Raw genomic sequence first — 14,713 nt, 5'->3', positions numbered from 1 at the left:
TAATTATGGGTGTGGTTAATTTTGGGCGTAAAATGAAATAATCAGAGAGTCTCTTTAAGGGCTCATCATTCTCTTTAAGAGTAGAACCAGGTGAGCTCTGTCTTTGGCGGATTGCTATTGTAACGGTGCAGCTACCTGGACGTGTCCAACAAACTCTTCTCAGCAGAGGAAACTGAGCTGCTGGTTGACGCTGTGAAGGAGCTCCAGCAGCTCATTTACGGGAACAGCAATGTTATTTTATTTACTATTCTGTTTATTGTTGATGTAAAAGTTGGGTTTGTGCTGCTGTGTGTTCATGTGTGTGTAATAAGTGGGGGTGTACGCTCGGCTCGGCACGGCGCCTGTGTTACCGAGATAGCGATGAACGTCTGACTGTTGGCGTCTGTCTAGGTTGTATTCAGTCAGTGAAGCTCCTGTGTTTTCTGTTACCAAGATAAACAAGATAAAACTCCAGAAATGTACCTGAACACACCTCATTTCCAGAACACCACGCCCATCAGTGTAGATATATTCAGAAGATCTGCTGCTGTTTAAACCAGGCAGGAGGAAGGAGTGAAAATGGACTGTTGGTGGGGGTGGTGACAATAAGTTTTTGCTTTCACTTGAACTTTTAATTCTGCACTCTGCCACCTTACAGGTTCATATATATGTCTATATTATTATCAGTACAGTGATGGTGGCGCTCGAAGCTGATGCTAGTAGCATTATAGGATGTAAACAGTGGTTTTAATTAGCTTCTTGTGCACTTTTTAAGTAATTAATGCTTCGTTTTAAATATCAGGGCTCTCTGGATTCTAGTAAGGAGGTGTGGAGCTACTTTGAGCTGAATAACCGTGTAAAAAGTAATTTATCAGAGTAAATTATGCCCCGATGCGGCAAAAAGCACAAAATTTCTGGGTCTCAGAAAGCTGCAGGAGAGCAGAGGAAGTAATTTTTATCATGTTTTACTACAACAAAAGTCCATTTTACACCAGAGTTCTCCTTTAATAGCTATATTAATAATATAATAACATTATTGGTCAACATAATTTCATATTTTAGATTTTACATTGAAAGGAGAATATAGTCTATGACTAGAGGCCTAATCCCTGTCCGGGGAATTGTGTGTGTGTGTGTGTGTGTGTGTGTGTGTGTGTGTGTGTGTGTGTGTGTGTGTGTTTGTTTGTTTGTTTGTTTGTTTGTGTGTGTGTGTGGGATGATCTTTGGACAGTAATGTATTTAACCCTAATGCAGGTCATGCGCTGCCTCGCGCTCAGGGCTGGGCGCTGTCCCGTTACCCACAGGAAAAGGCCAGTCCGCGGGACACGAGGAGCGCGGGGTGGTAACCAGGATGTAGAGGCAGCAGTAACCACACCCGGGTCAGTATTCAGCACAACACCACCTGTTTACACTGTTCCCTTACTACTGTTCTACATATACAAACTTAATCACAAGAGAATTAGCATTCAATCAAAACGCTGATTCAGACTCTCAAACTGTGTTTATATGATATATTGTTTAATTATGTTAAATTATATTGTTAGACAGTATGAAATTTTATGGTGGAGGAATATTTGACAAGTTGGTTTAACCTAAATGTTTCATCCTGCACTCTGCCCCCTTGCATGTGCAGTGCTGGGTGGGCGGTTCTTAGTGCTGTGTGGGCGGTGCTTAGTGTTGTGTGGGCGGTGCTTAGTGCTGTGGGGGCGGTGCTTAGTGCTGTGTGGGCGGTGCTTAGTGCTGTGGTATTTTTAATTACTGAATATGCAGCAGTAACTCTTTACTCTTCAGTCCCTTAAAATAAAACAATGTAAAGGTTGTGATGTCACTGATGATGTCTAAGGTAACTTTCTTAAGGGGCGGGGTTAACCCGAGATGACAGAGTGGGCAAGGAATTCTGGGACATTTTTTTTTTTTTATAAAAATGAATAATTAAAAATTGTTATTTTAACCACTTAACATTCTAACTGGTAAAATCCCCCCACCACAAAGAAAAATATATAAAAGGTATAAAAGTTTAGGTGTAAAGGTGTGATAATGTGTTTATTTAGAATAAATGCAATTTAATTATTGTGTATACAAACTGTATACTACTCATTATATACTTATTATAATATTTATAACCTAATTATTTTACATGTATACTATCAAATAAGTGATTTACTGTTACAGTAATATATCATAATGCTTAATAATAATTTAAAATACTGCTGTAACATTTTTAATAATGTTACAGTAATGTTTAGTATTGTATAATCGCGTGTTATAAATAGTGTTTATAAATCAATAAAAAACGTGTATGAATCGGTTAATTGTGTTTATAAATCCATAAATAATGAATGATTAAGAAAATATAAATAGCGTTTGTAAGTCAATAAATAATTAATTTATTTTATTAATTTAAAAGTTTATAAAGCTATAAATATTAATAAAGCTATAAATAATGTTTATAAAATTACAAATGATGCTTATAAAGCTATAAATATTTAAAATCTATAAATAGTGTTTATAAATCCATAATGTTTATAAAGCGATAAATAATGTTTATAAATCAATAAATAATGTTTATAAAGCTATGAATCGTAATTATAAATCAATTAATAATTTATATACGTTTATAAAGCTATAAATAATGTATATAAAGCCATACATAGCGTTTATAAATCATTAAATGGTGTTTAAAACGCTATAAATGACGTTTATAAATAAATAAAACACGTTTATAAATCGGTAAGTCGTGTTTATAAATCAATAAATAATTTATATAAGTTTACAAAGCTATAAAAACGTTTATAAATCAATTAACAGCCTTCATAACGCTATAAATAATGTTCATAATTATAATATAATTATTTTTTTAAAACATCTGCTCCTCCTTGGAGTGGTGGGGCAGTCTGCGCATGCGCAGCGTGCACCCGACAGCCGCTGACAGCCCACAGCGCATGCGCATAGCGCCCAAAAATGAATGCGGCTTGTGTGCAGCAGGAGTAAATCCGGGCAGGTAGGAACGCTTCTGGACTGTAATTCGGTTTGTTTGCAGGGTATAGAGGGTGTTCAGGGTGGCTGTGAGGGTGTGTAAGTGTTTACACTGCGTGTCATTCGGGTTTAATAGCGTTTTAAAGCGTGATAAAGGCTGAGAGAGACTGCAGTTCAGAGCTGCACGCGTTTAAACGTCATTTAATTCGATTTATTTGAGTGTTTAGATTGATTGACAGCTGTCAGTCATGTTGAGGATGAGTATTAGTGTCTTAGTTTTAATGTGCATTTGCTTAAATGTCGGTGGCGACGCTTAAATCGACTGCTTGTGGGAATTATCCGTTCCACCTTAAATGCTGCAGCAGTTACATAGAGGCGCCAGAGGCGCCTCTATGTAACTGCTGCAGCATTTAAGGTGGAACGGATAATTCCATAACCTGCATTGAAATGCATTGCTTTTGCACTTCTATCGCTTTGTGTTTTGCTATAAACATCATTCTTTGTAACATAATAACAAAGACTGAGGGTCACCTTATGCCGTAAACCCATCAGTTACACCTGTACAGGCACACCTGCACCCATACAATTCACCTGCAGTGAAGGCCACCTGAAGGCCACGCCCCTTTGTACTCATCACTGGGCTTATAAGCTGGCTAAGTCTGTTTATAATAAGCCCTCTCTACTCACCAGGCTTACCTACAGCTCAGGTAGTTAACCTGCGGTGCTGACTTACCTGTACTCTGCGTACGCTCTACACCACACCATTGCTGTGAGGATGGATTTGATTGCATTTAGGCCCAGGATAAAAAATACTGTAACTTACTGTAAAGAAAATTCACACTGTTCTGATTTTTTATTATATATCTACTAGAGACAGATTATATCTGTCCAGAATCGTTTATTTTACTTTAATTCTGGTTATATGGAGTTTTATATTTATATTTGGAGTGCATTATTATTATTATTATGACATTCTGGATCGTTAACTTCTGTTACAAATCTGTTACAATTATTGTATTTTTTAATATCTCAGTTAAGGGTTCTATATATATATATATATATATATATATATATATATATATATATATATATATATATATATATATATATATATATATTCTTGACATATATATATATGTTTTCATTTAGTTTTTTTTTTTTTTTTTTTTTTTTTTATATCGCCAAAAGTATAGTTATCGCGAAAATACCATGAAATATTGTGATATAATTTTAGGGCCATATCACAAAACTCTAATATACAATCATTATTTTGTATGTAATTTATATTTTTGTTTTAGTTTAGTTATAAAACACTTAAACAAATCAATACAGACTCAAAAAAGTTATAGGCGACATTTTTAGCTTATTTTCTTTTGAACTATTTATCTAAATAATATGCATTTTTTATGTTACAAAGTGTAGTGTCAAAACAAAAACAAGCAAACAAAAAACTATCATCAGAAATTTCACAAAAAACACAATAATATATAGTTAAATGCGTATATATATTGTAAATGATGTAACAGTTTCTATTTGTGTATTCAACTTTACCAAAGTAAAAAGACATATTGGTAAATAGTTTAAGCAGTTTAATAACATTTTAAAAACACATAAAGCCTGAAACAGCCCAAATTTTCAATTATGCATCAAATATCAAAAGACAAAAGTGTATATTTTACATTATACTTTTACATTTACGGCATTTAGCTGATGCTAAAGGCTATTCTTGTTACAGAGTTGAGTTAATGTAAAGTTAGGAGTCTTGCCCAAAGACTCTTATTGGTGTAGCGCAGCATTCAGACACCCAGAGCAGGAATTGAACCCCAGCCTCCCACATGGTAGCTCACTTGCAGGCGGTGGTGTTATCCACTACACCACACCAACCACAGTTGCACAGTTACAGTAAACATTGTTATTGTTTTTAAATTTACATGTTTTATGTGTGTGTTATTTGTAATATTGTAATATATTAGTACTGTTATATATTAGCATTGGCATAATTCACAAACTCCCTTCGCTCTCTCTGTCTCTAAAAAGGTGTAAACACTCCAGATAAGTGACAAGACAACAGCCATACTCACTGTTTATCACCTCATTACGCATTTAAACACATTTTTTAGTGTTTAAATTCAACATTTCTTGGCGTCTGCTGTCTCTGGTGTGATGAAGCAAAGCAGAGAGTTTACCACATTTGATCCAGGCAGGGTCAAATTCTGATAATATTTAATATTTAAGACATAATTAAGTCTCCTAGAATTTCCAAAAAATAACAGCATCTGTGCACGACTGTAATTTTATTTTGTAATGTTTAGGTTAATATAAAAAGGTCAACTATTAAAATATCCTTTGATTTCCGCTTTTAGTTGTAGAGATCCAAAAAAAAACAAATATATAATAATCTGCATATTAGTCGACTACTAATACAGACAGAACAGTTTATACCAAACATTAAATTTGTGTTTTTGATGATGTAACTCATTTGAGACCAGCTCAGATGTTTAAACGTATTGTGCTCAATAAATATTTTTAAACTGTGATTTTGTAATTGCTTTGTTTTTAACAAAAATACATTTAAGTGGACAAAATATAAAACGTGGCGACATTAATTAATTATATATATATATATATATATATATATATATATATATATATATGTTGAAGACGAGACAATTTAAAAGAATAAATAACAATAATTTGGATTCAGATTTAGTTTTTTTGTTTGTTTTTTTTATTTAGATTTCAGTTACTGCAGAAACTGCCTGATTCATTGGCTGTTGCTATGGTGTCCATGGTGGTTGTTATGGTGTTGCTTATGCGTTGCTAAGGTGTTGATATCGTGTCCGTGGCGGTTGCTAAAATTTGTGGTGTCTCACACAGACCCGTGGCTTCAAAAAGTCAAAATAAGAGTATTTTTAGGTTTAGATTTAGATTTTTTACACTTTTTGGATTGCAGTTCCTGCAGATTCATGGACGGTTGCTAAGGTGTTGATTAGGTGTTGCCAGGCAGTTGCATGATTTTGCTATGTTGTTCATGGTGGTTGCTAGGGTGTGTGGTGGTTCCTATGATGTTGCTAAGTGGTTACTATACGGTTGCTTAGGTGTTGCTATGGTATCTGTGGTGGTTGCTAAAGTTTGTGGTGTCTCACACAGACCTGAGGCTGATCTTATTCGCTATGACGAGGATTATTATAACACTCAGATGTTTGGGTGTGTATCGGTGAGGTGCAGTTAGTGTTAGGAACGGTGTGTGTGTGTGCTGTAGTATAGTATAGTGTAGTATAGTATAGTATAGCGTGGTGTGACTGGTGTGATTATCTGGGTTACTCTTTGGTATCTGGTGGTAATGTGCTGCTCTGACCCCTCAGCCGTAAGGAGCTCAGTAATAACTGAGCCTTACCTGAACCGCCCAGCACCACATCACACACCTGTAGCTCCGCCCACCACACATCTATTACACACCTATAGCTCCGCCCACCTGGGCCTCGTGCACCTAACATGTTTCAGTTTTACACATGTGTTACATAGGGGTGGGTAATATGCAACAAAATGAAAATTAAATGTTATTATTACATACGATATAAGATGTGGCACACCCCTAATAACTCTAAATAACTGAGATATAAAAAATACAAGAATTTGATCAGATTTATAACAGAAGTCAATGATCGAAAATATCATGATACTAATAATAATAATAATGCACTCTATCTCCATATATCCAGGATTAAAGTAAAATAAATAATACTGCACAGATATAATCTGTATCTAGTAGATATATAATGGGAAATGAGAACAGTGTGAATTTTTCTTTTGATAAAAACAGTGAAAAAGTAGAACCCTGATTAGGGGTGATATTAGCATATTAGCATGTAGCATTGCACATGCGTTACACACTACTTCTGTATGTGTGGATCATTAAATATTATCTGTATCAGACTAAATTTATAATCATTTATTGATCCTGATCACCTTTTATCTTCCTTCTGCATAGAATTACAATTATTTCATATGAATAAATAATAATTTAATACAATTTTCTTGCTGTTTTTGTTTGTGTTGTTTTACTTTCTCGTATAATATACAAGCTGTTTGTAGCTTTAAATAAAAAAAGAAGCTAAATAATGCTAATGCTGAAGTTAGCGCTGTGGTTAGCGCTGAGCTAACAGTGTGAGACTGTAAGGAAGCTGATTGGTCAGTAAACTGTTCGTGAGAAGCTGTTAGCGCTGAGGCTAACGGGGGTTAAAGCAGGGGGTAATGATGGCAGGATGAAGGATTAGAACAGCAGAAGGAAACGGAGACAGTTTTCTCTCTGTAAAAATCTAATAAAGTCTAATTACTTAATGCAGTTTCAGCGTAACACACACACACACACACACACACACACACACACACACACAGATAAACATGCTGCAGGGACAGGCAGTGCTGTTATGTAACTGATGTATGTTTTTGTGTTTCTCCCGCTGGGTCAGAACCGGTTCTAGACTCTAAAAGTGGGACAGAATCTATATTTCTCACCAAATCTGATCTTTTTTTTAGTCTGATCACTAGAGCACTAGAGCTGTGCATCATGAACACAAAATATATATAACATATATATTATACAGCTCTGAAAAAATAATGAGTTTTTTTATTTGACCAAATTGAAAACCTCTGGAATATAATCAAGAGGAAGATGGATGATCACAAACCATCAAACCACCAAACTGAACTGCTTGAATTTTTACACCAGGAGTAAAGCAGCATAAAGTTATCCAAAAGCAGTGTGTAAGACTGGTGGAGGAGAACATGATGCCAAGATGCATAAAAACTGTGATTAAAAACCAGGATTATTCCACCAAATATTGATTATTTCTGAACTCTTAAAACTTTATGAATATGAACTTGTTTTCTTTGCATTATTTGAGGTCTGAAAGTTCTGCATCTTTTTTGTTATTTCAGTCATTTCTCATTTTCTGTAAATAAATGCTCTAAATGAGAATATTTTTATTTGGAATTTGGGAGAAATGTTGTCTGTAGTTTATAGAATAAAACAACAATGTTCATTTTACTCAAACATAAACCTATAAATAGCAAAATCAGAGAAACTGATTCAGAAACTGAAGTGCTCTCTTTATTTTTTACAGAGCTGTATATTGCCCAGCTCTGTGTGAACCATATCATAATGTTAGACTGTTTTTTTAGTGTTTTTGTGTCTGCTTGTGAAATATCATTTTAAATGTACTGTATCGCCCAGCCCTGGTATAACCGTAGAAACTGTACAAAATTGTGTACAGGAATAATTTAATTCGTTAATCTAATGTTATTTCTCCATGATGTCGTTGATAATTGGTGTAACTGGAGCATTAATGATTTTTAAATTAATTAATTAATTTATTTGTTTTTTCCCGCAGTGCTGGACGTTATGCTCTCTCTGGCTGAGCTGTAGGGTGAGCGAGAGTTGCGAGTGTTTTGCGAGAGGTGCGGGGCGATGGCGTCGGAGGAGCAGGAGGATTTCGGGGTGTTTGTGGACTGGGCTCAGATGGGCGATGTTTCTCGAGACGCCGCTCCCGGTAAAACCGAGTATAAAGATCTGAAGGAGCTGAAGCTGCACGCCCGCACCGGCCAGTGGACCAGGAACCACAGCCAGAGGGCGCTGGTGTACCGGCAGCTGATCAAAGCCCTGCCGTGCCGAGCGGTCACCGCCGACGCCGCCGTCTACCGCGATATCGTGGGGAACGCCAGCAGCAAGAGGAACCCGGCTAACTTCCCCCTGCCGGAGTTCGTGGACGGGGCGGCGGTTCCGCTGTACTGCCTGAAGCCGGAGTCGCTGGGTTCGGTTCACGCTGTCATCTCCTGCGTGGCGGGCGAGTTCCCGGACGTGTCGCATTGCCCGGCGCTGCCCGCCGTGGTGTCGCTGCTGATGCACTGGAGCGCGGACGAGTCGCAGTGCTTCGAGGCGGCGGGGCGCCTGCTGGCGTGTAACGAGCCGGGCCGCCGCATGCTGGACCAGACCTTCCTGGCCTACCAGTCGTCCTGCATGACCTTCGGCGACCTCGCCCACAAGTACTGCCCCGCCGCGCACAAGCTGATCGTCGCCGCCGCCACCGACGTGCTGGAGGTGTACGCCGACTGGCAGCGCTGGGTGTTGGGGGACCTGCCCTTCGCCCACGCAGCCAGGGTAATGGACGTGTTCCTGGTGGAGGGATATAAGGTGCTGTACCGCATCGCTCTCGCCATCCTGAAGTTCTACAGGAAGCACAAGGCTGCCGGAGCCACGCCCCTTCAGCAGGACTCGGCCGGCGTCAAAGCTGACATCCAGGTACGCCCTGCTACACAAACTACTAAAAACTACTACTGCTGATAATAATAATCATCCATCAACAACGTATCAAAGTACGGCTTCCAAACATGGTGGAGGTAGTATCATTATCTACATCTCACATTGAGAACTAGTCAGTCTAATGTTCAGCCTCCAAATATGGTGGAGGTAGTTTTGTTATATACAAGCTAGCCAGAATAAAGTACATGTTTTAAACATTATAAACTAGGCATACAACAAAACAGAATTTCTGAACTAAAATTAAACAAAATAATGCAACCTTTTACATGTTGCCACTTTTTTCACAGTAGCATAAAATAAATAGCCTGAATATATGTTTTTCTAGCTTTTAAAATCCAGCAAAAAAACTAACTTGCATGGAGCTGCCACTGTTGCTGAAAAAAACCCTAATGATAGAGGAAACAAAACAGTGTGACTTGGTGAGGTCCCGCCCACTTTCTTTTTACAGCCTCAGTATCTCTGAAACTAATGATGCTACAAAGCTTTTTACCTGCTGTGGGATCAGTGGAGAACATCTGGATGAACCCGCTGGATAATGAATGAAACTGATTAGGATTGTTATTGGTTATTGGTTAATAAAACAGAGACAATAATCAATAATCGTCAGTATTGATAACCCCTCCCCCTGTGTGCAGGCGTTTGTGCGGGGGATAGGGGGCAGTGTGAGTCCTGATAAACTGCTGGAGAAAGCGTTCTCTATCCGACTCTTCAGCCGGAAGGAGATCACCCTGCTGCAGCTCGCCAACGAGAAATCCCTGCAGCAGCGCGGCATCACCGTCCGCCAGAAGAGGTACGCCCACGATCAGTCAATCAATCATCTTATTAATCAATTAATCAATCCATAATCTCATTCAACATTTAAACAGGTACAGTGTAGAAACATTTCTTCTAACAACAGAGCATGTCTATGTATCCGGGCTGTATTTTCAGGTCTGATTATCCGGGATGTATTTTCAGGTCTGATTATTTTCAGGTCTGATTATTTTCAGGTGGTCTGATTATTTTCAGGTCTGATTATTTTCAGGCCTGATTATTTCAGGTCTGATTATCCGGGATGTATTTTCAGGTCTGATTATTTTCAGGTCTGATTATTTTCAGGTCTGATTATTTTCAGGCCTCATTATTTCAGGTCTGATTATCTGGACTGTATTTTCAGGTCTGATTATCCGGGATGTATTTTCAGGTCTGATTATTTTCAGGTCTGATTATTTTCAGGTCTGATTATTTCAGGTCTGATTATCCGGGCTGTATTTTCAGGTCTGATTATTTTCAGGTCTGATTATTTTCAGGTCTGATTATTTTCAGGCCTGATTATTTTCAGGTCTGATTATCCGGGCTGTATTTTCAGGTCTGATTATTTTCAGGTCTGATTATTTTCAGGTCTGATTATCCGGGCTGTATTTTCAGGTCTGATTATTTCAGGTCTGATTATTTTCAGGTCTGATTATTTCAGGTCTGATTATCTGGGCTGTATTTTCAGGTCTGATTATTTTCAGGTCTGATTATTTTCAGGTCTGATTATTTCAGGTCTGATTATCCGGGATGTATTTTCAGGTCTGATTATTTTCAGGCCTGATTATTTTCAGGTCTGATTATCCGGGCTGTATTTTCAGGTCTGATTATTTCAGGTCTGATTATTTTCAGGTCTGATTATTTCAGGTCTGATTATCTGGGCTGTATTTTCAGGTCTGATTATTTTCAGGTCTGATTATCCGGGATGTATTATGCTCATGTTGGTGTTTGTATGAAACCTGTCTGGCTGGTTTTTCAGTTCTGTTTTCTTTTCTTATCTTTTTGCTTTTCTTTCTGTTTGTCGTTTTTCCTCCCTCCATTTGTTCCTGTGTTTCCTGTTTTCTCACTTCAGCATCAGGTACTCTTCATCTCACCTTCTCCTCCTCATCATCATCTTCCTCATTCTTTATTACCTAAATTTACACTTTAACTTCCCTTAACCCTTTACGTTTTTAGTAAATACCCCAGTTTTTCTTTATTTACTCCCTGCAGAACACTTTATCATTTAAATAGTTTTCCTTTAGTCCTGGTAAACAAGCTAGCGTTAGGAACATAATAAAAGTATGTAGAGTGTAGTTCTATACAGTATATACTAGTGCATCTAAAAAAATAGAATATAATAAAAAAAGTTACTTTATTTCAGTAATTCAATTGAAAATGTGAAACTCATATATTATATAGATGTATTAAACACACAGTCAGTGTCTCAGAAAATTAGAATATTATATAAGAACAATTGGTGCTATTAGCAGTGTGGGCAGTGTGCCAAGTCCTGCTGGAAAATGAAATCTGCATCTCTATAAAAGTTGTCAGTAGCAGAGGGAAGCTGTAAGATATGAAGTGCTGTAAGATTTTGTGGGAAAACAAAACTGCACTGACTTTAGACTTGATAATAAAACACAGTGGATCAACACCAGCAGATGACAGACATGACTCTCCAAACCATCACTGATCATCAGTACATTTTACATTTCATTTAAAGTAAATCAAGGGAGCAGAGTCTGGAGGAAGAGTGGAGAGACACACAGTCCAAACTGCTCTAGTGTGAAGTTTCCACCAATCAGTGATGGTTTAGAGATGCAGATTTCATTTTCCAGCAGGACTTGGCACACTGCCCACACTGCTAAAAGTACCAATTGGTCTTATGTAATATTTAAATTTTCTGAGACACTGATTATTATTATTATTTTTTGGGCTGTAAGCCGTAATCATCAACAGGGGCAGATCTCGTAAAATATTTCTGTGGTGGCAAGAAGGGGGCAGGATTTTTTAAGGGGTGGCAACATATGGCAGAAGCAAATATATAACATATATACAGGGGTTGAACAATGAAACTGAAACACCTGTCATCATTTTAGTGTGGGATTTTAGGTTTCCTGGCTAAATTGGAGCAGCCTGGTGTTCAATCTTCATTAATTGCACATTGCACCAGTAAGAGCAGAGTGTGAAGGTTCAATTAGCAGGGTAAGAGCACAGTTCTGCTCTAAATATTACAATGCACACAACATTATGGGAGACATACCAGAGTTCAAAAGAGGACAAATTGTTGGTGCACGTCTTGCTGGAGCATCTGTGACCAAGACAGCAAGTCTTTGTGATGCATCAAGAGCCACGTTATCCAGGGTAATGTCAGCATACCACCAAGAAGAACCAACCACATCCAACAGGATTAACTGTGGACGCTGTAAGAGGAAGCTGTCTGAAAGGGATGTTCGGGTGCTAACCCGGATTGTATCCAAAAAACATAAAACCACGGCTGATCAAATCACGCAGAATTCAATGTGCACCTCAACTCTCCTGTTTCCACCAGAACTGTCCGTCACCACAATACATTATTGTGCTCTAAAACCAGGAGTTTCACATTTTTCAGCTGAAATAAAATAACTTTTCAGTGGTATTCTCATTTTTTGTGATGCACTAGTATATATGTACATATTCTAATATGTGTGTGTGTGTGTGTGTGCGTGTGCAGGAGGAATGTTCAGTTAGCAGTAAATGCTGAGAACTTCAGCTCGGAGATCGTCAGCGCTAAAGAGATGAAGGAGATCTGGTCGTGGATCCCGGAGCGATTCGCTCTCTGCCAACCCCAACTACTGTTCACCACGTCTACACACGGCTGCAGCTTAAACAGGTATACACACACACACACACACACACACACACACACACAGTCTCACATTACTATTAAAATACGATCTGATTACTGAAGCCGTGTCTCGGTGCTGCTGCTGCTTTGTGGAAGGTGAAGCTCAGTATTAAATATAGATGCATTGTTCCTAATTAGAAGCGTTTATTCACTTATTCTATATTTACAGCTCTTAAAAAAAAAGATTTCACTTAAAAATTATGAGTTTCTTTGATTTTACCAAATTGAAAACCTCTGGAATATAATCAAGAGGAAGATGGATGATCACAAACCATCAAACCACCAAACTGAACTGCTTGAATTTTTGCACCAGGAGTAAAGCAGCATAAAGTTATCCAAAAGCAGTGTGTAAGACTGGTGGAGGAGAACATGATGCCAAGATGCATGAAAAAAACTGTGATTAAAAACCAACCAGGATTATTCCACCAAATATTGATTATTTCTGAACTCTTAAAACTTTATGAATATGAACTTGTTTTCTTTGCATTATTTGAGGTCTGAAAGCTCTTCATCTTTTAGTGCTGGAATATTAATGGAATTAATTTGATTAATGGAATTACTGTTTTAATGTGATTTTTAAAATGTGATAATGAGTATCGTCATTGAGATCTTGGAGATTTAGAGACTTGCTTGCTTGTGAAACCTGTAAAGAAATCTTTTATTTAACAGTGTTTTACATGTTTTACACTTGTCCTTTAATACAAACTGAAATACAGGGAGGATATGGGTAAACACTGTTTAAAGATAATAGAATTACATATAAAGGAAATAATATATTGCTCTTCACTTTAAATGGTGGTGTCTGTTTACAAATTTAAAATAACTGAAGTTGTTTTGTAAAAGCTAAAAATCTTAATTGAGAATTGCTCATATATTTGAAGAAAATTGATATGTATATGTATTTTTTTCAGTATCGCCCAGCCCTAATGTCAGTTGATTTGGAATGATATCTATATTAGTTGTTTCGATTGTTTAGAAAATAATTGTAGTAATCACAACAGTATGCAGTGATATTAAGTAATATTAAAAATAATAATTCCGGTGCTTCCCTGTATTTTTGGGAGAGGGAAAAACATAACAGAAAGTTTTAATGTAGGAAAACATGCTGTATGTAGCTCCATATTCCACACTCAGCATCCTGGAAAGAGGAAACACACACACACACACACTCTCTCTCTGTTGGATCTGCAGAGTGTGTTAATGTGTATCAGACCCCATGATTCTCTAAAGTTCACTGTAATCATCGTAACCCCCCCCCCACACACACACACACACACACACACGAGTTACACACTAATTTACCACCACCAGTTTACTGCACCCAGTCACACCAGTCCATTAAATCATCCCACAGACTGCTGCTGCTGACCATAAAACAAAATATCAGTATTTCAGGATGTATAAACGTACATGCTTTTTAAACAGTAGCTTAACAAGACTCACTTATTTTGAATAAACTAATAATAATTTAACGAAATAAAGACCACTTCAGTTTCTGAATCAGTTTCTCTGATTTTGCTATTTATAGGTTTATATTTGAGTAAAATGAACATTGTTGTTTTATTCTATAAACTACAGACAACATTTCTCCCAAATTCCAAATAAAAATATTCTCATTTAGAGCATTTATTTACAGAAAATGAGAAATGACTGAAATAACAAAAAAGATGCAGAGCTTTCAGACCTCAAATAATGCAAAGAAAACAAGTTCATATTCATAAAGTTTTAAGAGTTCAGAAATAATCAATATTTGGTGGAATAATCCTGGTTTTTAATCA

The 14,713-nt window shown here is 37.2% G+C and overlaps 1 protein-coding gene across 1 annotated transcript in view; it reads left to right on the top strand.

Moving 5' to 3' along the window:
* Positions 1–2,898: 2,898 nt before the first annotated feature.
* The window catches only part of tbc1d24 (TBC1 domain family, member 24), a 21,551-nt gene continuing 9,736 nt past the window's right edge, over positions 2,899–14,713 (top strand). Inside the window, exons 1-4 of the mRNA XM_022685589.2 lie at positions 2,899–2,980; positions 8,349–9,256; positions 9,913–10,067; positions 12,762–12,920. Of these exons, the coding sequence (XP_022541310.2) occupies positions 8,426–9,256; positions 9,913–10,067; positions 12,762–12,920 (1,145 nt within the window). The 5' untranslated portion in view covers positions 2,899–2,980; positions 8,349–8,425. The remainder of the gene's footprint in view (positions 2,981–8,348; positions 9,257–9,912; positions 10,068–12,761; positions 12,921–14,713) is intronic.

This window comes from Astyanax mexicanus, chromosome 6 (genome assembly GCF_023375975.1).
Source record: "Astyanax mexicanus isolate ESR-SI-001 chromosome 6, AstMex3_surface, whole genome shotgun sequence".
NCBI classification, from domain to species: Eukaryota; Metazoa; Chordata; class Actinopteri; order Characiformes; family Acestrorhamphidae; genus Astyanax; species Astyanax mexicanus.
Note: the sequence above shows the minus strand (reverse complement) of the source record. Positions and strands in the feature narration are given on the sequence as shown.